Source organism: Chlorocebus sabaeus, chromosome 9, assembly GCF_047675955.1.
Source record: "Chlorocebus sabaeus isolate Y175 chromosome 9, mChlSab1.0.hap1, whole genome shotgun sequence".
In the NCBI taxonomy this organism is placed as follows: domain Eukaryota; kingdom Metazoa; phylum Chordata; class Mammalia; order Primates; family Cercopithecidae; genus Chlorocebus; species Chlorocebus sabaeus.
This window is the reverse complement of record NC_132912.1, coordinates 16593159-16618044: the sequence shown is the minus strand read 5'-3', so window position 1 is coordinate 16618044 and position 24886 is coordinate 16593159. Positions and strand designations below refer to the sequence as shown.

General features: G+C 40.2%; 1 protein-coding gene across 17 annotated transcripts in view; it reads right to left on the bottom strand.

Moving 5' to 3' along the window:
• PTER (phosphotriesterase related) overlaps positions 1-24886 on the bottom strand; it is a 158738-nt gene that overhangs the window by 85981 nt on the left and 47871 nt on the right. For all 17 annotated transcript variants that reach the window (XR_012093891.1, XM_073018763.1, XM_073018760.1 and 14 more), the window contains 2 exons: positions 23834-24099; positions 4342-4482 (listed from right to left, as the gene is read on the bottom strand). Coding sequence is in view for 16 of the 17 variants with exons in the window: in XM_073018763.1 (XP_072874864.1) it covers positions 4342-4482; positions 23834-24099 (407 nt within the window). In the remaining variant the exon portion in view is untranslated. The remainder of the gene's footprint in view (positions 1-4341; positions 4483-23833; positions 24100-24886) is intronic.

The window sequence follows — 24886 nt, the reverse complement described above, 5'->3', positions numbered from 1 at the left end:
TTATGGCTCTGGACACACAGTGATATCCTGACCATCCAGAAAACCTGCCCCGTCCCGCTTACACTGAAAGATCATCTCTCCTATTGTGCCATTTTATGGAAGAACAGGGATTACAGAGATGCTGCCAGAAAAGGGGGAGCCACTGCAGACGAGAAGACAAAAACTCACGGTAATTATAGAAATACAAATGAGTTAGTGTTTGCAAACAAATATTAGAGAGAGACGACAAAGTGTGAAAAGGCAGAGATATAATAAGATTTGAGAAATGGAGCAGAAGATTGAAAACAGGTGTTAGACGCAGAATTTCTGGTGCTGAACACCAGAGGTAGGCAGAAGCGTGCTTCTGTGTTCATGCACTTCAGAGGTTTAAGACTACAATGGCTCAGAAAAGGACTGACGATGCACGATGAAAACCAAGTGTGCAAGACAGTGGGGTACTGGAGCACTTGCAACCCAAAAGGGCATTCAGTGCTTAACATGGGCTGTCCTTGGGTCGAGTGATAATGCATGGTTTAATTTAAGGAAGATTAAGCACACATACATATACATATGTATGGAATAGCACACATGCATTATATACATATACACACATTGATATTATAATAATTTTTATCATTTCCATACATCCAGAATGGCTATATTTAGCACAGTAAAGGATAAACAAATGGCCAAAAGGAGCTAAGAAGGAATGCTGGGGGAGCCATTGGTCATCTGACCCTCCTATCTCCTTCATATATGCCCCTTTACAGATCTTTTTCTTGTTTAGAAGGTCTGGGAGCCTCATATAAGACACAGGTGTGCAAAATATGCACCTTACTACCACAAAGGGGCTTGGGAAAAGGAAGCCAATCCGGAGTGCAAAGTTCCCATTTCCAAGATGATTTAGAAAATATGTCTTGAGGCCAGGCGCAGTGGCTCACGCCTGTAATCCCAGGACTTTGGGAGGCTGAGGCGGCCAGATCACAAGGTCAGGAGATCGAGACCATCCTGGCTCACACGGTGAAACCCCATTTCTACTGAAAATACAAAAAATTCGCCGGGCGTGGTGGCGGGCGCCTGTAGTCCCAGCTACTCAGGAGACTGAGGAAGGAGAATGGCGGGAACCCAGGAGGCAGAGCTTGCAGTGAGCTGAGATCCGGCTACTGCACTCCAACCTGGGCGATCGAGTCAGACTCAGTCTCAAAAAAAGAAAAAAAAAAAAAAAAAAAAGAAGAAATAGAACATGCGTTGAGGGCATTGATCAGAAAATCATGTTTCTGAGATTATGAAAGATGAGAATGACTGAATGCACTGCCCTATTTTAAATTCCAGATGCCTTTAGGGAAGGAATAGTCTCCTCTGAGTATAAACTAACTACTAGGGCTTTAGGGAAACAGGTTCACCTGTATTGAATCGGGTTCCTTGGCAAGTAAATTAAAATAATAAAACAAAAACAAAGAATCAGTACATCTACTTGTCAAATAACTGATCTGAGTATTAAAAGAAAAGACAGAGCTTCATTGGTCAAGGCAGGTGAAGTCATTTGCTCATGTAGAGTTGGGTGTTGCCATCTTACCTAACTAGAGCAACATTGATTAACTAGCTTTCCCTGATGATACTAAACTTGAAGCACAGTGCCATTAATGAGGTGATCAAGGCAGAATGCCAGAATATGGAGACAGCAAAAGGCATAAGGACATAAATGTCGACTTCCCAGGGAAAGATCCTCAGGATGTCCCAACTATGACCACGGGGTCAAGATCTTCCTCTCAACCCAGTGTGCCTTATTCAACTATCGACACTTGAATCTCATGGTTCCTGGACATAACTTCTCAATTCCAGCTTTGCTACTTCCATTGCAATCACTTTTCTGTTCTCATGATTATATTCTAGTTCTTGTCTGAATATCTCAATCTTCAGTTTCCTACTCTGATCATGTTACCTCTTTCTACTTTTTCCACTCATTTCTTCTACTGTATGTGTGTGTGTGTGTATATATATAATAATATATTTGAGCATATATATGCTCCACCTACTTCATTAAAGCCTGCAGTCCAGTTATTTGCCCTGCTATGCTTTCCTGTCTATCTGCCCATGCCTCTCTACGCTTTCTTCCCTCCAGCTTGGATCCCATGACCCTCATCTCAACCCCTCCTTTGTTATCCATCTCTTTCAGACAGAATCCCAACCCTCAATCTCTTTTTTTTTTTTTTGAGATGGAGTCTCGCTCTGTCGCCCAGGCTGGAGTGCAGTGGCCGGATCTCAGCTCACTGCAAGTTCCGCCTCCCGGGTTTACGCCATTCTCCTGCCTCAGCCTCCCGAGTAGCTGGGACTACAGGCGCCCGCCACCTCGCCCAGCTAGTTTTTTGAATTTTTTTTAGTAGAGACGGGGTTTCACCATGTTAGCCAGGATGGTCTCGATCTCCTGACCTCGTGATCCGCCCGTCTCAGCCTCCCAAAGTGCTGGGATTACAGGCTTGAGCCACTGCACCCGGCCCTCAATCTCTTGAATTATTCCTATTTTCTGCTTGTATGCACACAACTTCTCTGGTTCCACTACCAAAACGCAAAACATTTTTGCTTTTGGAAAATAATCACCAAATCATGTGCATTGGTGCCAATGCACAGGCATGCAATCATGATTTCTAGACTCAACTATGTCCCGCACATAACACACCCATGTCAAGGTCTCTCTCATTGACCCGACAGCCATTCCTAGCCTTCCTCCTGCTCTACATGGTCCTGCCCTAAATCCACTCTTTTTTTCTCAGGAGATAACCATGTCCACCTCACAGAGACACTAAAGGACATGTGTCCTCAGTCTCCTGTTTCCCTCACTGAGACTTTTATTTGCATTCACCCCACTGCTGTGTCACGCCCTCTCATTTCAATGGAGAAAGCATCCTTTCAACCAACATTCTATTTGTTCCCCAGATTCCATCTATTTGTCGCCTTAGGAACCTTGCTCTATATTTCTTATCTATCCAGAGTTTCTAAAAATCAACATCTATTGAACACTTCCGTATTCTGTACCAGACACTCAGATAAAAACTTGGAATATATTATTTCATGTCAATTCTATAGTAACCCTGTGGAATGGGCACCACTTCCCTGGACTCATTCTCTCTGGCCCTCTCTCTGCTCTTGCTCTTAGTCACATAATCATTTCTCAACTCTTACTAGAAACTTCCCTTGATCCTTTGTTGTGTTCTAACTCCAGCCTCAACTCCTTGCTTCCCTCCACTGCCACACTTCTTGAGTCACCTCAGCATCCTCTCTCCTCTTCCTCACGGCCCACTCATTCCTCAAGCCTTTTCCACTGAGACTGCACTTACTGTTTATAAAATGTCAGCCTCCTCATTGTGAAATCCAATGGATGCTTTTCAGTCTTTATTTCCCTTGATATTTGTCACTTGTTACCGGTATCCAAGCCCCTCTGCCCTGAGCCTTCCTCTCTGCTGACTTCCATAACAACATATATCTCTCATGCTATCACTTTGAAAACTTCTACTCAACCTTTCCTTGAGTGACGGTTCCTACTCCATTCCTTAAATGTCTCTGTCCCCAGATCTCTGTCCTTATCTTCTTCTCTGAGTGATGTCATTCATTCCCACAGTTCAACTATCACATACAAACCATATCTTAGGGCTTCACTGGATAGCAACACTTAGATATTCCCAAACGAAAGTCTTCCTTGTCAATCTCCAATTTATTTCTCCTCCTAGATTTTCTAACTTGGTTCATTCAACCTTCACATCACCATGTGACCAAGACCAAACTAGGTAGCTATTGTTGACACCAAAAATTTTCTACTTGATTACAAAGAATGACTCCTACAATTATCTGCTAGCATCACACATTATACAATTTTGGAAGGTTGCATTCATTTTACATGATGTTTAGTCTTTAGACCTTACACTTTTAGCATTTAACTTGAAATCACCTTTTTAATGACAACTTTTAATAAAGCATTTCAAATATTACTGGTAGGAAGTTATGGCTTTAGTGTAGTCAACCTGAGAGAGGAACAGCTTATTTCATTAGAGGTAAAAAGAGGAAAATGTCTTTTGTTCTCTGATTTTCATGGCAGGGGTTGGGTATTATCTGTGTTTCCTGTCAGCTGCCCATCTGCACTGAACTTCTAAGGCTCTGCTAAGCTTTAGCCTACTTAGGATGACTCATTTTCTCCTTAAAATAATATAGAGAGATTTTCTCCCTGAAACAGCATAGATATATTTTTCTCTGCAAGTCTGTGGTTCAGCCTGCTTACTGTTTTCTGAATCTTTGCTAATACTTCCCTAGATATGACAATCAAAAAGGACTAGGGAAAGGGAATGCTATGAGAGACTTTACCATATTTACCTTCTAATTCTTTTGTTATCATCAGGCATGTCAATATCTGGGCAGAGTTGGTAATGAAGTAGTTCAGTACCGAAGAGGTCATATTCCAAGTAGCAGCCAAGTTGAGCAAACTCCAAGAGCTCCTTCTTATCAAGTATAGTCCTAGAAACAATACAACAGATATATTGTTATTATGAAGAGCCCATTTTCCACATGTACATACTAGAAGTTTTAAGCACACTATGTACAAGAACATAGTTGAACTCAAGTAACAGAAACTTCTGAAATGGCTCTTAATGATGTGAGTATAAAATAGTAAGTTCAATTTGTTACCAGAAATAACAGAACTTACTCATCTAAACGGGGGTTTTCCCCTCTAAAGCACTTGGGTACTACAGACTTAGTTTAATGATGCTTCCATTATTCCAAAGCAAGTTTGGAATTCTCCCTCAGAACTGTGTTCAGAATACGCCCCCACACTATTTTGAGAATCCTTAATGGAGTAAATTTTCATCCTCTAAGGACTGCTATGAACTGTGAAAACTATCAAAGGAAATCTGGCCTCAGGTCTGGCGAATTAGGTGAGTAATGCTAATCTGGGTAACACATGAGGCTTTGCCTTGTGGTAGCAGGGTGATTTTCTCGTGAAGATTGTAAAGTGGTTCTAAAATTAATTCTAAAGCCTTTAAAGAATGCCGTTCCAACAACTTCTTTAAGGCACAATACTCATACAGATATTTATGTTCTGGAGTGCTTATTTTTTAAATAAAATTTATTATTTTATGATAAATTTTATGGGTATCTTCTCATTTCAATAGCTATCATATAAAGAATATAACTATTTTAGGATGTAAGATTATGTAAATGAATGGGAAAGGAGAGAAATGTAAGACAAGTACAGGCTACAGAGAAGAGTAGAGTACAGAGCAAGAGTAGATTATCTCAAGAAATTTACATTATAACAAGTAAAAAGAGATGCACTAAGGTAACCCCAAAATACCATTGTAGAGATCCAATCACACAGAGAGCTAAGAAGGAATAAAAACATCCTAGCAGAAGAACAATATGCAAAAAAAGGTGAAAGAAAAATATACCCCATTAGACATTTCATGAAGGGAAGGAAGACACTGCATGAAGGGAATGAAGGAAAAATATACCCCATTAGACACTGCATGAAAGGAATGAAGGACCTAGAGATTTATAAGGGATCGTTTGGGATCCGATATTGGTCTTGAGATGAGTTGAGAACATTAGACAGTCATTGTCTTATTGGCTTTTAATTCATGCTGATATTTCTATTACTTTGGCAACTCCACGACGTGAGGATGAAAGCACTATTTTGTGGCAGGGCGTGGTGGCTCAATCCCAGCACTTTGTGAGGCCAAGGTGGGTGAATCACTTGAGGTCAGGTGTTCCAGACAAGTCTAGCCAACATGGTAAAACCACATCTCTACTAAAAAGACAAAAATGGCCGGGTGTGGTGGCTCACACCTGTAATCCCAGCATTTTGGGGGCCGAGGTGGGTGGATCACCTGAGGTCAGGAGTTCAAGACGACCAGCTTGGCCAACATGGCAAAACCTCGTCTCTACTAAAAATACTAAAAATTAGCCAGGCATAGTGGTGGGTGCCTGTAATCCCAGCTACTTGGGAGGCTGAGGCAGGAGAACTGCTTGAACCCAGGAGACAGAGGTTGCAGTGAGCTGAGATTATACCATTGCAATCCAGCCTGGGCAACAGAGTGAGACTCCATCTCAAAAAACAAAAACAAAACAAAAATTAACTGGGGGTGGTGGCAGGCACCTGTAATCCCAGCCACCCGGGAGGCTGAGGCATGAGAATCGCTTGAAACCAGGAGGTGGAGGTTGCAGTGAGCTGAGATTGTGCCACTGCATTCCAGCCTGGGTGACAGAGCAAGACTCCATCTCAAAAAAAAAAAGCACTAATATCTGGCTGGGCATGGTGGCTCACGCCTGTAATCCTAGCACTCTGAGAGGCCAAAGTGGATGAATCACTTGAGGTCAGGAGTTTGAGACCAGCCTGGCCAACATGGTGAAAACCCATCTCTACTAAAAATACAAAAAAAAAAAAAAAAAAAAAAGAAAGAAAAGATAAAGAAAAAGAAAAAGAAAGCACTATTATGTGTCTATGAATCTACTTCTAAGGGGTCAGAAGAATTTTCAAGGCTTTTTTTTTTTTTTTTTTTTTTTTTGAGGCAGAGTCTCCCTCTGTCACCCAGGCTGGAGTGTAGTGGCATGATCTCGGCTCACTGCAACCTCCACCTCCCAGGTCCAAGTGATTCTCCTGCTTCAGCCTCCCATGTAGCTGGGACTACAGGCATGTGCCACCACTCCTGGTTAATTTTTGTATTTTTAGTAAAGACAGGGTTTTGCCATGTTGGCCAGGCTGGTCTCGAACTCCTGACCTCAGGTGATCCACCTGTCTTGGCCTCCCAAAGTCCTGGGATTACAGTTGTGAGCCACCGCGCCCAGTCAAAGCTTTCCTTACAAACCGCAGGAGAACCAGTTAAACCTCCATGTACCATGGGTACGGGAGGTGTCGCCTTTCCTGTGAGATTTCTGGGAGTTGACTATTGACTTTCATTCTGAGCTATCATCCCCTGACTGGCTCCTTTTCATTTTATTCACCAATTTAGCAGAACTTAGAGTTCACGATGTTGTTTTAGGCAGGGAGGCTAAAACATCTTTCCTTTATACTATAAAATGTACATTAGTTCTGTGCTATCTTCTATTAATACTACTCATTTTCCATCTTCTTACCATGGAGACCATCTTTTGCTTCCAGAATTACTAGGCTGAAAGAATATGTGTTTTTCTATAGAAAACATATTCTGTTTTCCCCAAAGAACCATACTTGAAAAAAACCAAAATATACACAATTAAAGAAACGTAAGCAGGAAGAGGTAAGTTTAGTATTTTTTCCTTTTGAGTAAATTCAGTGTGTTAATTATCCAATATGGGCAGGGTACTGGGGGAGGGGAGGAGTCAGGAGGGAAATGGAGCCACCAGTTACAGGTTGGATCATACTCTTATTTCTGCTCCTAATGTCTTTTTGTCTCCTTTGGCCCAATGCCTTGAGAATCACTTTTCTAAATTTTCAGTGCTATATTGAGGTATATACTTAGTGAAAAGTCCATGGTAAATGTAAAGCCTTAGAAAAATCTTTAGCCTCAGCTCCAACTGAAAATAAAAAGTAAAGTCACTTAGCATCATTATCATCTTGCTGACAATTATGAGAACTTACTATGTGTCTGACATTGTGTGAAGTGCATTACATGTATTATCTCATTTAATACTCTCCCTAAGCCCAGCAGGTCTCAATTTTAAAGACCGAGAAACTGGGACTTGAGTGATTAGATACTCACTTAAGGTGATGTGCTAGAATTTAAATTCATCTCAAAGTTAGAACTTACTCTCTAAACCACCATACTGTAGAGTTTCTCCTATTGCTAAATGTTTTTCACTCAAAGGACATTTTCCAGAATTACAATGACTGAATGTGCACAGAGTGTGCTTTAGTTTTTAATTTGAAATTTGATTTCCTCCCCATGGTACCCTCCAACTGCACTTGGAAAATGGAGAATTTACCATCAAAGGGTAGTATGGGGGGAAGAAAGTGAAAATCCCAGAGAGGGAAGAAGGGATTCACTTGTGGAGATTTTTAATTGCTAAGTCAGAGGGCAACTATATATAGTAAGCAGGATTAAATCTTTACCATTATTTTAGACAATTTGAATGACATGATCAAAGAGAAAGGAACTATAGGAACTATGACAACTGCTTACTTTCTTACTACGGGGTGTGTGTGTGTGTGTGTGTGTGTGTGTGTGTGTGGGTGTGTATGTAGTTATTCATTTTTTTACACTGACATATAGTGATATGACCCCCTCCGGATAACTAAACACTAGTGTGAAGTCAATTAAGAAATGAATATTACAAATATTGGTGGGGCATGGGGGCTCACGCCTGTAATCCCAGCACATTGGGAGGCCAAGGTGGGTGGATCACTTGAGGTCATGAGTTCAAGATCAGCCTGGCCAACATGGTGAAACCCTGTCTCTACTAAAAATACAAAAATTAGCCAAGCGTGGTGGCTTGTGCCTGTAATCCCAGCTACTCGGGAGGCTGAGGTAGGAGAATCGCTTCAACCTGGGACGTGGAGGTTGCAGTGAACCAAGATCACACTACTGTGCTCCAGCCTGGGCAACAGTGGGAGACTCCGTCTCAAAAACAACAACAACAACAACAACAAAAAAAAAACAAAAGAAAAAAAAGAAAAGAAAAAAAGAAATGAATATTTCAAATATTAAGGGGCACAAAGGCAACTTTCATCACCAGATCAGACCTCCCTCCTGAAGCCAGACCTGAAATGCAACTGCCCGCTTGCCATCTCTACTTGGATGCCTAATAGCGACCTCAACCTTAGCATGTCCCAAACTGGACCTTTCTTCTACCCCTCAGACTGGCTGCTCCAACACCCTTCCCTATCTCTGTTGACAACAACTCTATTCTAGCTGCTCAGGCCAAAAACCTCGATCATTCTTGACTGCTTTCTTCCTCTGACATTCTACATTTAACCTATTAGGATAGCATTTGGGCTCAGTCTTCAAAATACAACCAGAATCCAGACCTACCATCACCTCCCATACTACCCTCCAGACCCAAATCACCCTGGTGTCTTGCAGGATTGCTGCCATAGATACCAAATTGTTCTCTCAGCTTTCACCTTGGCTCTATTACAGTCTATTCTACATACTGCGATTAAAGTGCCACCTCCACACCTAAGTCAGACTAGGTTTCTCTTCTGCTCAGAACCCACCAATGGCTTTCTATTTCCCTCAAAAGTAAAAGCCAAGGCCTTACAGTGGCCCGTGAGGCATTATGTGATCTCTCTCCATGTGGTCTTGCAAAAGCCTCATCTAGAAGAGGAATGGGGCTGAGCGTGGTGGCTCACACCTGTAATCCCAGCACTTGGAGAGGCTGAGGCAGGTGGATCACTTGAGGTCAGGAGTTCGAGACCAGCCCAGCCAATATAGTGAAACCCTGACTGTACTGAAAATACAAAAATTCGCCGGTGTGGTGGCAGGTGCCTGCAGTCCCAGCTGCTCAGGAGGATGAGGCAGGAGAATCGCTTGAACCTGGAAGGCAGAGGTTGCAGTGAGCCGAGATCATGCCACTGCACTCCAGCTTGGGTGACAGAGTGAGACTCTGTCTCAAAAAATAAAAATAAAAATAAAATAAAATAAAATAAAAGAGGAATGGGGAGGTGGCAGGCATGGTGGCTCATGCCTGTGGTCCCAGCTACTTGGATGGCTGAGTGGGGAGGATTGCTTGACCCCAGGAGTTCAAGGCTGCAGTGACCTATGATGACACCACTACACTCCAGCTTTGGTGACAGAGTGAGCCCCTGCCTCTAAAAAATGAAACATAAACAAATAAAAAATAAAAGAGGAATGGGGACTGTAGGGACCCAATTCTCCAGATGCAATGAAATATAAATGTTACCTACGCTGTAAACGTTAACTGAAGAATCTCACCATAAGCAGAGATGTCTTTCTAGGGGAAGACTAACACTGTTCCATAAGATTCATCCACACATTTAAGTTTCAAAAGTAACTTCTGGCGGGGCACCCTGGCTCACTCCTGTAATCCCAGCACTTTGGGAAGCCAAGGTGGAAGGATCCCTTGAGCCCAGGAGTTTGAGACTAGCCTTGGAAACAAAGCAAGACCCTATCTCTACAACAAACTTTAAAAATTCGCAGGGCATGGTGGTGTGTGCCTGTGGTTCCAGTTGCTCAGGAGGCTGAGGTGGGAGGATCATTTGAACCCAGGAGTTCGAGGCTGCAGTGAGCTATGGTCGCACTGCTACACTCCAGCCTGGGACAGAGTGAGACCTTGTCGCAAAAAAAAAAAAAAAAAAAAAAAAAGTAATTCCTGTGATTTCTTATCCCGTCGAAAATCTTATGTAAAGGGGTATGACTTTGGGGAAGCTGTTTCCTCTGTAAAAACATTCTTTAAAATGTCACGGTCACATGCGAGGGGAGATTGCTTCAGAAAGGAAGCAATTAGGCTGATATTTTAGACATCAGGAAAATGCAGTTGAAAAAGAGGGGCAAGGCCAGATGCAGTGAGTGGCTCATGCCTGTAATCCCAGCACTTTGGGAGGCCGAGCCTCTGGGAGGGTTGCTTGAGCCCAGGAGTTTGAGACCAAACACAGAGAGACCCTGTCTCTACAACAAAAATAAAAAAATAGAAAGAAAAAGAGGGGAAGAGAAATTTGCTGTCATTAAAAAACCAAGACATACATACATATATATACAGTTTTTTTTTTTTTTCTGATTTTTTAACTGACATTTATTGATATGACCACCTGTGGGTAACTAAATATTAATGTGAAGGCAATTAAGAAATGAATTCAGCTGCGCACGGTGGCTCATGCCTGTAATCCCAGCACTTTGAGAGGCCGAGGTGGAAGGGTCACTTGAGCTCAGGAATTCCAGAGCAGCCTGGGCAACGTGGCAAAACCCGATTTCTAACAAAAATACACACATCAGCCAGGTGAGGGTGGTGCATGCCCATGGTCCCAGCTACTTGGGAGACTGAGGTGGGAGGACTGTTGGAGCTCGGGAAGTTGAGGCTACAGTGAGTCATGATCAAGCCATGCACTCTAGCCTAGGTGACAGAGCAAGCGAGACACAACTCCAAATAAATAAATAAATAAATAAATAAAATAAAAATAAAGGGGATGAATTCATTTAAATTATTCTTATTGACAAAGCAAACTGATTGCAAAATCCAGGGGAAGAAAATAGTGTGTGATCACACGTATTTTTCAAAGGAAAGTCCTGTAAATAAGTAGAATGTGGTATGAGATATTAATGAGCGGTGGGACGGGAAATAAGAAAATCAACACCTGATAGGCATCAGGTATTTAATATCGCCCCAGCTTGTTTAATCCTTACAGAAGCTCTGTCAGGAAGGTGTGACTGTCCCCATCTTACAGATGAGGACTTTAAGTCTCAGAAAAGATAAACTCAGGTCTCAAACTGAAAGAGCTTCAAAAAAACCCAAACTGCTTTTGTGTTCAGAGGCCTGTTCTTAGACCAGGCTGCCCCTCCAGGGTGTGAACGCCCCAGGCACCAGGCAGCTCCCTTCCTCCTCCAAGGCACTCACACTCCGGAGACACACTCACCATCACAGTGACATCTAGGAACAAGCACCTTGCACCATGAAGGTCTAACAAGGTGACTTACCTATGTGAAATTGACATTCAGCTGGATGGCTTCCAGGGACTGCCAAAGTGCTACTGAAGTTGCATTTATGCAAGTGAATTTCTTTTTCACTTGGAGAGGATTGACCCCAAATGTCAGTATGCTACCACGGGAAAATGAACTCTGTGTGCCGTCCAGCAGATGAGGGTTAAACAGACGTCCTGCCCCTCCTAGTCATCAGTGATCTCACAGCACATCTTGGAAGAGTGGAGGTGCTAACCTCAGCCAGTTTTCTTCATTCTGCATTCCATATCCATGAATAATTCTTGAGAGTTGTTTTTCATTTTATTTTATTTTATTTTATTTTTTTTGAGACGGAGTCTCGCTCTGTCGCACAGGCTGGAGTGCAGGGGCGTAATCTTGGCTCACTGCAGCTTCCACCTCCTGGGTTCAAGGGATTTTCCTGCCTCAGCCTCCCGAGTAGCTAGGACTCCAGGCACCCCCAACCACACCCAGTTACTTTTGTATTTTTAGGAGAGGCGGGGTTCCATCATGTTGGCCAGGCTGCTCTCAAACTCCTGACCTCAGCTGATCTGGCAGCTGATTTGCCTGCCTCGGCCTCCCAAAGTGCTGGAATTACAGGCGTGAGACACTGCACCCGGCCATCCATGAATGATTCTATTCTTTCTTACTCCAATCTTTCCCAGCTTTTAAGGTAGGTAGTTTTCGCTTCTTCCCCTGAAGAGTCAGTGAAGTGATTGTGACGCACAGAAGAGCTACTGCATTTCACACTGAAGAAACGTTCCATCTTCAAGGTGGATGAAATGATTGCAATGTCATTTACAAAGTATCTTGGGATTTCCCAGAACGAAGATGAGATTTCGTATCAAGTACTTGTTCATGTCATTCATATGATATCATTTCTTCTGCTGCATATTTTATACTTTTGCTCAACTAATAAGTAACTTTTCTGTATATAAAAACTGGCATAAATTTAGGGAAAATATATTGCCATCAGCTTAAAAAAAAAAAAAAAAAAGGTGTCCAAAGTGATTCGGCTCTTTATTTTCAGAATACAGTTGTCATTTACCCAGTTTCTTAAGGCTGGTACTATAATGCAAGACAGGTGATTCTATTTTCAACCCCCTTTTATATTCTAGATCTTATCCATATGCTGAGGGGTTTAGTTTAATGTCAAAATATACTCTGTGTGGGAGAAAGGAAGTCTGCATGAAGTGATAATTTAGACAAGGGTCTGTGGACTCCCTAGGTAGAAAGAACTAAGGAGCAGAGGAAAGAATTTGATTCGTGGGTAGGATCAAGATAACGAAAGCACCTACCATTTGTCTTGGGCTTTACAGTTTCAAATAACTCTCAGGTACGTTATTTCATTTCACACATTGAAACACACCTCCAAAAATTAATTCAGTGAACATCTACTATCAGCTATCTTGTGCTATTCTCTGTGTTAGGAATATAGACACGAATAAGAAATTTAAGATGCTGTCTCAAGGAACTTAAAGTCCACAGAAGGTAGATATTTAAGCCAATAATTATAGTTAAATGTGTTAAAAACATTTAAGTACAAATAAATACAAAGTATTACAAAAGAAGAATGAGGCAATTAATTTTTTTCACTTGATTCACTTTGATTCATTTGAGTTAAGCCTTAAAGGACACTATTTAGACAAATGTTGGTAGGGTTCCAGATGAACAATCCAGAGAGGCTGGGCATATGGCTTATGCCTATAATCCCAGCACTTTGGGGGCCAAGGCGAGTGGATCACCTGAGGTTAGGAGTTTGAGACCAGCCTGGCCAACACGGTGAGACCTTGTCTCTACTAAAAATACAAAAATTAGCCAGGCGTGGTGGCAGGTGCCTGTAATCCCAGCTACTCAGGAGGCTGAGGTAGGAGAATTGCTAGAACCCAGGAGGCGAAGGCTGCAGTGAGCCAAGATCACACTACTGTACTCTAGCCTGGGCGACGGTGTGAGATTTTGTCTCAAAAAAAAAAAAAAAAAAAAAATCCAGAGAACCACCGGCTGAGAGGCAAAAAGGGAGCTTGCTGTTCCTGAATATAAGGGTGTAGTTTATCAGACAGGAGGGGAGAAGAGAGGGGAATCATCCATCCATCTATCCATCCTTCCATTTAACAAGAAATTGTTACTTGCAATCAGCCACGAGCTGGGAAAACAAACACAAATAACACCAGTCCCGTCTTGGAAGCAGTTCAGTATCTACTACGGAAAACAGACACGGAAACAAATACTTGCTGTACAGAATTTACCAAGTGTCATGGAAAAAGTGCGACTAGGAACTAGGTTGGCAAAAAGGAGCTATCAAACAGTGCTTGGCTGGTTCTGGAAAAGCTTCATAGAGGAGAAAACCCCTGGTGAATTGCATTTTGAAGAAAGATTCTGCCTAGTAAATAAGGGGAAATAGAACATTCATAGCAGAGAGAATAGCATGCGTGAGATGCATATAAGGACAACCAATACAGGACACTCAAAGACATGGTCAGTGTGGCTTTGGCCCGGAGACTGTGTGCATACTAGGAATAATGAGAGAGAAGCTGGAGGGAGGTGAGGGAACCAGAAGACCAAGACCTTTGCCTGAGGCAAAGGTGACCCATTGGAGGGTTTTAAGTCAGGATCAGGGATATAATTAGATTTGCCTTTGGAAAGATCTAGTGGATTGTGGAGGCTAGATCTGGGACCAAAACTAAGGGAGGGATTCGTGTTTGGAGACTTACAATAATTCAAATGATAAATGAGGGGCTGAATTCAGAGAACACCAGAGGAGTGGATAGGAGAGTTTGTATTTGGAGGTCTTTAGGCTAACAGCTGGGTAAATAGCGCTGTTATTAGCCAGATTATGGAGTACAGCAGCAAGAGTGAAGGATGAGGCATAGGCACCACAGGGACAGCCATGCAGGAGGAGAATCACAAGCCTGTCTTGCTTGGGCAACCGATTAGATGTTGGCACCATTAAATAACAAGAACAAGGAGCAGGTTGTGAAATTCACAAGAGACTGGTGAAATAGTTATGTCACATATTAATGTCATTGCGCGAATAAAGAAACTAAAACATGGGTCTTCTTTAAAGTAATCAACAATGCAGGTATTCCAACTCCTAATCTATGCCCTTTCCATTGTGCTGAGCTTTGATTTGATTGTTAACTCATCAGCCATTTGATTCTGTGAATTCCTTGGGCAAGTGGTGGGCCTATGAGGGCAGCTATATGTGGGGTCGTGGAGCTAGCTCAGGCACTGACATCTGAAGAATCATAAATTGCACTCCCTGATAAAACTTACAGACTTGATCAAGTATGTTTTAAAAATTGGCATACAAATAAAATAACAACAGAATTCTTATATATACAACTGATTTATTGAAAACGTTGAATTTCAATGACTGATCATTAAAAATTGTTTCCCAAAAAAGTAATTCCAGGCCGGGCATGGTGGGCTCACACCTGTAATCCCAGCACTTTGGGAGGCTGAGGTGGATGGATCACTTGAAGTCAAGAGTTTGAGACCAGCCTGGCCAACGTGGCAAAACCTCGTCTCTACTAAAAATACAAAATTGGCTGAGCGTGGTAGTGCATGCTTGTAATCTCAGCTACTTAGGAGGCTGGGGCATGAGAATCACTTGAACCTGGGAAGTGGAGGTTGCAGTGAGCTGAGATCGCACCACTGCACCCCAGCCTGGATAAGAGAGCAAGACATCGTCTCAGGGAAAAAAAAAAAAAAAAAGTAATTCCAAAAAATCTTTGTCCTCCTTCCCCTTGAGTTTATCAATTTAGAACCAATGAATATTTGTACAACTATGTGGAATTCTTATGTTTTTAAAGTTTTTCAGCAACTACTTAAAATAATTACTAAACTCAACTAGAATTATACACTTAATAACCTAAAATTAACGTTAAAATGTTTATAATGCAATATTTAAAAAAAGCAAATTACCATAATTGAGTGATTATAACCTAATTTACTATACTCTGATTTGATATTAACAGAATTTAAAACATTATTCATGTCTACCTTACACTGCTAATGACAGCTCCACGGCAACTACCAGATCTGAGAAATTCTTAATTGATGGAATTCAACTGATCTCAATTAATTAAAACTAAATTTAAATGTCAAAAATAGAAAGTAAATAGAGATGATGTAAGTTTTTAATGTGTGGTCTAAACATTGCCTATGATTAAAAACATATAATTTGCTACTTCCACTAACAATTTGCCAAGAATTTTAGTTTGATCCAGACTCAAGCCATAGATGAGTACGTTTGCATTAATATACTAGTTTATGCCCAAATATGTACGTATTTTAAAGATTTATTTTTTATGGGATTCTTTTTGCATGAAGACATGACATTTATTGAACAATATTTTTGATATTGGAGAATAACTGAGAATGAAATATAATTTAAAAATTCAGTTTGCTATTATCTATATTTTAACAAGCATCTCCCCCCACCACTTCATTCAGTTCTCTGACTGCTTGGGTCGCTAAAGAAATGTTTAATGACATCATAGGAAGGAATGACGTCACCCTTTCAATATTATGACTTAAGTGTAGGCTTAAGCAAAAGGAACAGATGGCTGCAAGAGAGAAAAACCCTTGTTTAAATTAGACTAAACCCAGAAGTTGGCTCCAAATTACAAAGTGTAATTAAAACTTTATTTTAGAATGCATTTCACAGTTTATACATCCCAGGAAGAGCTTTTCACCATATGAACTTTTCAGCTACCACATAGCACAAAAGAGGCTGCGTTTTTCATGTAAGGCGATACACGGTTCAGGGAATGATGGTATTGAGAAGAGTGAAGATAAATCTCATAGACATGGCAATCCTATTTGTTAAAATGTCACATTTCATGGGAATGGTGTCAGAGTCATGAAAAATTGCTTTAGAAAAAAAATTACTAGTGGAAGGCTTTGGTGGGTAGAATGTACTGCATAGAACACATGGCCAGCGCTTCTCTTTCACCTGGAAGGCAGGTCTGCCCAAAATAGTATAATTTGGGATACTCCACAATTAATTATTAATTATCACCATAACTTTATTGCATTTTATTTGGTACTATTTATGAATACAAAGAATTTTGGTGCATTTCACTTTGTCAAATGTTTGCCTGGATTTCTCTCTCCTTTTTTTCCTTCTTTCTCTCCTTTCTTTCTCTCTCCCTCCCCTTCCTTCCTTTCTGCCTCCCTCCCTCCTCCTTCCCCTTTCTTCCTTCCATAGGTTCTACATGTTGAGAGAAAATACATAGTAAGCAATAATTAGGGCAGGGGTGAGGAAAATTTGCATAACACTTTAGGGTTAAAAATCATTTTTCTGGCCGGCTCAGTGGCTCACGCCTGTAACCCCAGCATTCTGGGAGGCCGAGGCAGGACGATCGCTTGAGGCAGGAGTTCAAAATTAATTTGGGAAACAGCAAGTCCCTGTCTCTTTTATTCTCAAAAATTTTAAAAAAAAATTGTTTTTGAGAATAAAAGAAACTCAGTGCCATATTCACAGGATTTTAGTTGTTACAAACAAATACACGCACATAGCATTCCAATTGTTCTTAAACACCACTGTACTACTTAACTATATCAAGATGTTTTGCTCAATTTCAGTTTGTCAAACATTTGCTTGGAATTGTTTTTGAATGACTTCCCACTAATTCACAAATATTCACAGGGATTAAATTGGGTAAGTTCCAAGGAAACCACATAATTATTTTTTGTGGCTTTTCACAGAAAACCTTAAGGTTAAAAATCACCAAAATTATAATTAAATAATGACTTTGAAGACAGAGAGTGGGCTGTTCTTCAGGCTACAGCCCAGCGTCTGGTATATGGTAACTAGACACGCAAATAATTGTGGAATGAATGAATGATGTGATAACCCACTCTCTTATTTCACCTAATTAAGAGCATGAAAAAAAAATTCAAAATTATATCTTTCCAAGAGTTTGGCCAATTTGGCACAAATGATCAGAAACAAATGGAATAAAATGTGCTGTTGGCCAGTTCCCTAAACCTTTCCCTCTTGTTGTCTTTCAGAAACCCTTAGGTCAATTCCTCTACCTTCCTCAGTCAGGAATTTTCAAAGACAGTGATGTGCTATTTTCCTTCACTTAATTATCATTGTGCCCTTAATCAAACTCTAGGCCCTGGATTTCTACCAAAGGCTTGTTAAATAGATAACCAAGTAGAAAAAAGAGTCAGGCACCGCACCTGTCTATTGCCCCTCTAGAGGGGTAAAAAATTTAATCAGTAACTAGTTGCTACCCAAATACCTGCCAGCCATGCCATTTTACTCAGCTTTCATTGGTAAATAATTTTGTTGTCATAAAAGTACCTACAGCTACTCTAATAGTCTATTAAGGATAAAATCTCCTTGAAGATGAATGGCAAAAAGGATATATGTGGGTTTTTTTTTTCAATTGCATCTAGCCTATATTAGACCGGAGGCCAAGGCAGTGCTATCATTACACGTCACCTGGACATGTGGGTAGAGTTTTAACAGGTAGTAAAATTATAATAAATGATTGAAAGGCAGAAAGCCTTCATAGATTAAGATCAAGCAGGAACCCTTAAGTGCCGGTGCTCTTTTCCAACACATGTTGACTTTGGGTGGCTGTAACCATCAAGGGTGGTCCCCTGCAATGCTCCCTAGGGTTAAATTCACAGCAGCCACCAGGCCCACGTTTCTTAAAGGGAACAGATGGTTAGGGGAGGGCCTAGACACAGAAGCAGATTTATCTTGTCAAGCTGTTATCTCCTAGTAAATGACCTTAAGCAGGTCACCAATGGTCACATGACAACAATGTAGTTCAGAGGTCTCCTAAGGTGATGGCCATTCATTAACTCTTCCCTCTCGGGGTCCCAAATGCCCCTTTTGGATAGCCATGTAGCAATTTGTTGTTGTCGCAATGTGTGTATGTGTGTGTGTGCACCCACACAAATGCATGAATCCCAATGAAGACTGTACATCTTCAAAAATATTTACCTGCTTCAGTGTGACTGGGGGCATACTGTAGTATTTCACTGTGTATACTCAGATGATGGAAATACTACTGTAAAGGGGAAGAATAAACTGGTCATGGGTAGGTAAGACTGAGGGTGAGCCCCATTGGAGAGTCCCAGCATTCTGGAGGGCTCTGAAGCAGAGCCACTGCCTGATTATCTCCCAGTCACAGGGTAGCTTCAGAGCCTTGTTTTGGTTTTTCATGTCTGAAAAGGCATGATGGGGGAAATGAAATGATTTACCATTTTGTCTTGGTTTTTATATTTTGGAGGCCTTGTTTTGGGGATGCGCGTCTGTTTTGTGAGGCTTCTGTGCATTTCATTGCATGAAATACATGCCCTTTGTGATTTGTCCCCATTACAGAAAGCTGAAGTCCTTGGCCTTTCAGTACGGCTCAGATTGTATGCACAGCCCTGCAGACCTCAGAGAGTCTGTGAGAGGCTGACCCAGTCAGACTTCAGCATGGCCACTGTCTTGCTGTGAACAGCCACTTCAAAGAGCTAACGATGCCTGCATCTGCCTCCCTGATTATTTTTTTCTGTTACTTTATTCGGTATGCTTTTCCAAATGCACTGCTTCTTCTAAAGTCATGTTCCCTAGCTGCCTCCCTACTGAAATGCTCATACTTTCATGTATGTCTTTTTCATGCACTGGAACCCTGAATAATCCATCAGATAGGTACGGAATGGATGGCTGCTCTAGCGATGGTCTCAGAATTTTCTAGAATGTTCTGAGTTTGTCTGATGTCAGGTCAATCTTTCTATTCTGAGTCATACTAGAGAGATATATTGAAACTGCAACCAAATGGAAATCTGGTAATGTATCTTTATTGTTTAACAGAAAAAAAATACGTGTGTGTGTGTATATATATAAATATATACATATGTGTATATATAGGTGTAGTGTATACATATATGTATATCACTAGGCAATAAAGAAAACATTTGCAATTTATATATTGTTTGATTTTATGAGCAGAGAAATACTACTGTGGTAGAAGCAAAGGTTTATTTCACATTTTCCAATGAAAGCTTGTTTTCTATTTGTGCCAAGCATAATTTTCTAACTTACATACATGTCTAACTGTAAATAGATGGAGATAGAAAGATTCTTCTTTACGAATCATCTTGAGCCAGTTTCAAGCAGTATGGCAGACTAGATGTTCACAGAAAACCTTTTCCAGCAGAATGCATGTAAAATACTACATTATATTGAAGAGAGGGAAAAAAAAACCACCCTATTTTGAAATGCTTGGTTTAGCTGGTGGGAAGGTAACACTTACTTGCTCGAGGGACAGAGACAACAAGAGAGCTGAGAAAATGAGGAATAAGGTGAGACCTAGAGCTAGCATTTGCCTAAAAGGTATTAATGAGCCAAGTAAGACAGAGTTTGAACTTGAACCAAGTGGGAGATCAGATTGGAGACGTATAAAGGGCTACTCCCTTTGTATGGAAGGCAACACACCCTTGAGGATGAAGCAGGTAAAAACTTGGTTCACAAACAGTTTTTGGAGATTACAGATGGTTCCTGGTTAGTTTGCCTTAATGCTTTTTGGACTTTACAATGGCGTGAATGCAATACACATTCACTAGAAACCGTACTTCAAGTACCCAGAGAAACATTCTGTTTTCCACTTTCAGTATAGTATTCAATAAATTACATGAGCTGTTCAACACCTTATTACAAAATAGTCTTTGCGTTAGATGATTCTGCAGAACTGTAGGCTAATATAAGTGTTCTGAGCATGTTTAAGGTAGTCTACCTTAAGCTGTGGTGTTCAGTAGGTTAGGTGTATTAAATGCACTTTCAGCTTACAATATTTTTGACTTACCATGGCTTTATTGGAACATAACCCATTATAAGTCAAGGGGTATCTGTATATATCTTTCTCAGTCTTGGCTTCTAGTCAAAGGAAGGTAAGTTGAGAAAAAGTCTCCCTTGAGAATCCATAGCCCCACTCCTGCACTTGCCGAGCTGAGGGGTCAGAATTCATAGCACCTATGTGGGTCTAAGTCTCTCAAGTCTAAAATTTAGTTTACAAAGTCACAAAAAGCGTTATGTGATTCCATCTACATGAGGTACCTAGAGTAGTCAAATTCACAGAGACAGAAAGTAGAATGGCGTTTGCCACAGGCCATGGGGAGTGATACATTCAACATTACTGAACTGTACATTTCAAAATGTTTAAAAGATGATACATTTAATGTTATGCACATTTTACCACAATTAAAAAATTTAGTATAAAGTTTCCCACGTAGGTAGTGCCACAACTGCCTACCAGAAATAAAAAATAAATAACCAAAAAAAAAAAAACAAGGGTAAGGGGAAACCAATTTAACACTCATAATAATTTCCAAGAAGTCTGATCTCACAACAAAAAATTCTACTCTAAAACATAAGGAAATAACCTCATACCAATGACAGCCAGAAGAACTAGTAAACTACATCAGAGTAAAAAAAGGCAGCAGAAATTAGATACGTCAATTACAAGTTATACATTGTATGCTTAATTTTTTTAAAGGTTGAATTGAAATCATGTTGAAAGGAAAATAAATTATCAAAATTAACCAAGCAGATTTGAAAAGTAACCAACCAGAACGTAGTAGATAACAGAAAAAACTATACAGTTCTCAATATTATAAACCAAATAAATTGGCTAAGCAACAGATTGATTCTGTTGAAAAGAGAAGTAGTAAATAAGAAAATCGAACTGAAGACATTACAGCTCAGTGATGCATGTGGATGGAAATATCAAAGAGATGTTAAGAGATACAGAGTACAGGTAAGAAAGCCCTACATATACCGAACTGGAGTTTGTGATACAGATGATAAACAACATGTGAGTGAAACAATATTTAAAGAGATAATGGCCGAGGCTTTTCAGAAACAATGAAAGATATATCCTTACATTCAGGAATCCCAAGGAATGCCAAGCATGCAATTAAAATAAATTTGTGACCAGGTACAATGGCTCATGCCTATAGTCCCAGAACTTTGGGAGGCCAAGGTGAGTGACTTGCTTGAGCTCAGGAGTTTGAGACCAGCCTGGGCAACAGGGAAAGAACCCATCTCTACAAAAAATATAAAAATTAGCCAGGTGTGGAGGCACATGCCTGTAGTCCCAGCTTCTTGGGAGGCTGAGGTGGGAGGATCACTTGAACTTGGGAGGTGGAGGCTGCAGTGAGCCAAAATCATGCCACTGCACTCCAGCCTGGGCAACAGAGAGAGAGACTCTCTCTCTCTCTCTTTCTCTCTCTCTCTCCATACACACACACACACACACACATTTAAATTAGTAGAAATGCAGAATACTTGAACAACATGATAAACAATTATGTTCTAATAGACACATAGAACACTTATACTGTGTAATAACTGCAGAACACAATGCTTTTAAGAAACTAAAACATTTTATAAAATTTAAAATTATTAGCGTAATACATTTTTGAAGGTATGACATACTTTACAATGTTTAAAAAGTATTATCCTTACTGAATAAATGTGCTACATATATCCCATATCATACAAGGCAACATTATAAAATACATTGTTTTAAATTCAATTAAGCTGTCCAAGATCTTATACCAGTGAGAGTCAGAATTTAAAGTTCTCACTGGGTCCAAAGAGTCTAGTTTTCACAGCCGGACGCATTGCCCCTGTGACCATTACAGAAGCCCGCCTCTATCTTATCAGTGCAACCAGAAGATTCCTGAAGATAGCCAAGTATGGATCTTGATAACAACCCAGTTGCCAGGAGAATTGCCTTTATCCTATTGTGGCTCAGTTTCCCCATTAATGCTGACTTCTCTGTTCTGCTATAACTGCACCTGTTTATATTTCCTGTACTTGATTTTACAATATTTTTTATTAAGGAGAAGAATTTTTTTTTTTTTTCCTTGAAACAGGGTCTTGCTCTGTTGCCTAGGCTGGAATGTAGTAGTGTGATCATGGTTCACTGCAGCCTCATAAGGAGAGGCATTTTATCAATACATTTTGTAGGACTGTTAGTTTATTAAGTAGCAATGTGTCCAGTCTGATAATCAGGATTTATCAATATGTGAATATGGCTTTACTCCAATAGGCAAGATACAAGTACCTGTAATATATTATTAGTCTCACTGGTGCTGTATTAATTCTGTAATAAATTCAATTTAAGGCTAATGAGTAGCCTTAGCAACACTGTTAGACTTGTTCATAAAATTAACAGCAGCTGGTATTTCTTCATTTAGTCATTTGCTTTACTGTCCCCTATGCATCTAAAATAATATGTAGGGATTAAATGGTGAACTCTAACAAGTCCACATTCTAACTCTTAGAACCTCTGAAAGTGACCTTATTTGGGGAAAAGGTCTTTGCAGATATAATTAAGTAAATGATCTGAGATGAGATCATTCTGAATTAACTGGATGGGCCATAAATCCAATGGCAACTGTTGTTGTAACAGAGGAGAAGACATAGACAGTGAGGAAAAGGCTATGCGAAGACAGAGGCAAAAACTGTAGTTATGCAGCCACAAACCACGGAACAGCTGGATCTCAGGCTACGGAAGAAGCAAGGAGAGATTCTCCCTGCAGCCTTTGGAGGAAGCAGGGCCCCGACAATGTTTCATTTCAGACTTCTGGCCTCCAGAACTTTGAGAGACGAAATTTCCGTTGTTTAGGGGCACCCAGTTTGTTATAATTTGTTACAACAGCAATAGGAAACCAATACATAATACCACCCAACACATGCTATGCTTATTACTATTATTTTTTATAATTGCATTTTCCAAAATTCAGATGATTCAAACCACAAGTGGCACAAATGTGAACATTTGTATTTGTGGTTTTCTTCTCTGGGTGAAATCATTGACTTTCCCTCCCTTTATATTTGTGACAACTTTATTACTCCAACTACTAGTAAACACTGAGCAAGTGGAATTGGCAGCTACTTTGATATCATCCCATGAGACAAAGAAATGAAGGAGACGGTGACACCTATTATGAGTTATAAAGGATTGAATAAATTAAACAAAATGACTTACGCAAAATGCCTTAGGCAAAATACCTAGGATACTATCTGACACAGAGAGACACAAAAATGGCAGCACTGACTTCTATTAATGTCAGTTGTAAAACTTTATAAATACTACCTTCCATATAGTTAGTGGTTTTCTCTACGTGATTACTATTACATTGACTGATTAGTGTAGATTCTTAATTTGATCATGTATTAATTATATGGTGGTTTGCATCCATTTGTAAGATAGCCTGCTTACCTATCCAGATGTGACATGACTGTTTTAGAGATGTCTGCACCTGCTTCTTGCAATATTCGGATAATCTGAAATGGTGCCCTGGAGCTCCGTCCAGGATGGATAATAACAGGACAACCAAGCTGAGCCTGGGCATGAGCTGTGGCCTGGAGAACCTTTTTTTCACTCTCAGTCAAAGGCCAGGAACAACCAATTTCTCCAATAACCCCACACTTAATACTGGTTCCATCAGCTCCATGGAGAATTTCATTCATAAGGACATCTGTAAGCTAAGGAAGAGTGAGAAGGAACATATTTTATAGGTTGTGAAATTTATCAAAATCGATCCACCACAGTATGTGAATGAATTTATTTATTTAGTCATTCATTCTTTTAAAAATGTATTCAATAGTTATCAATAAATGAAAAAAGCATTTTGCTGGCCAAATCACAAATCAACAAGTTACACTAAATCCAGGATTAGATAATATCACACTGTGATTATTTAACAAGAAATGTATACCTTTAGGAAGCTGGAGGGGGACAAAGTGACTTAATGAGAGTACATTGAGAGTGAAGGAAATCTATAACTTAACCTGGGGAGCAGCATCTTGAATATAGAAAGACCGCCAATGAATCGAATCTATGTCCCATGTATCAAGTCATTCTTTTTCTTTCTTCTTTTTTTTTTTTTTTTAAAGAGGCAGAGGTCTTACTATGTTACTCAGGCTGGACTTGAGCTCCTGAGATCAAGGGATCCTTCCATCTCAGGCTTCCAAGTAGCTAGGACTACAGGCTTGCATCACCGCACAAGGCTTCAAGAAATGCTTTAATTCTCTCCTATTCATTCAGTCTTTTATCATAGACAGCATAGAAAATTCACAGCACACTATACTACTATGGCACTTTTTGGTTCATATGCATAGTTACCACGAAGAGTGGTTGGAAGAATGTATAATACTCATCATCAGCATAGTCTTTAAATAACATAAATATATTTTAAAAAATAAAGTCCTGGTTGGAAAATAATGCAGATAAAATTTTGAAATACAAAATATTCTAGAGAGTAAGTGATCT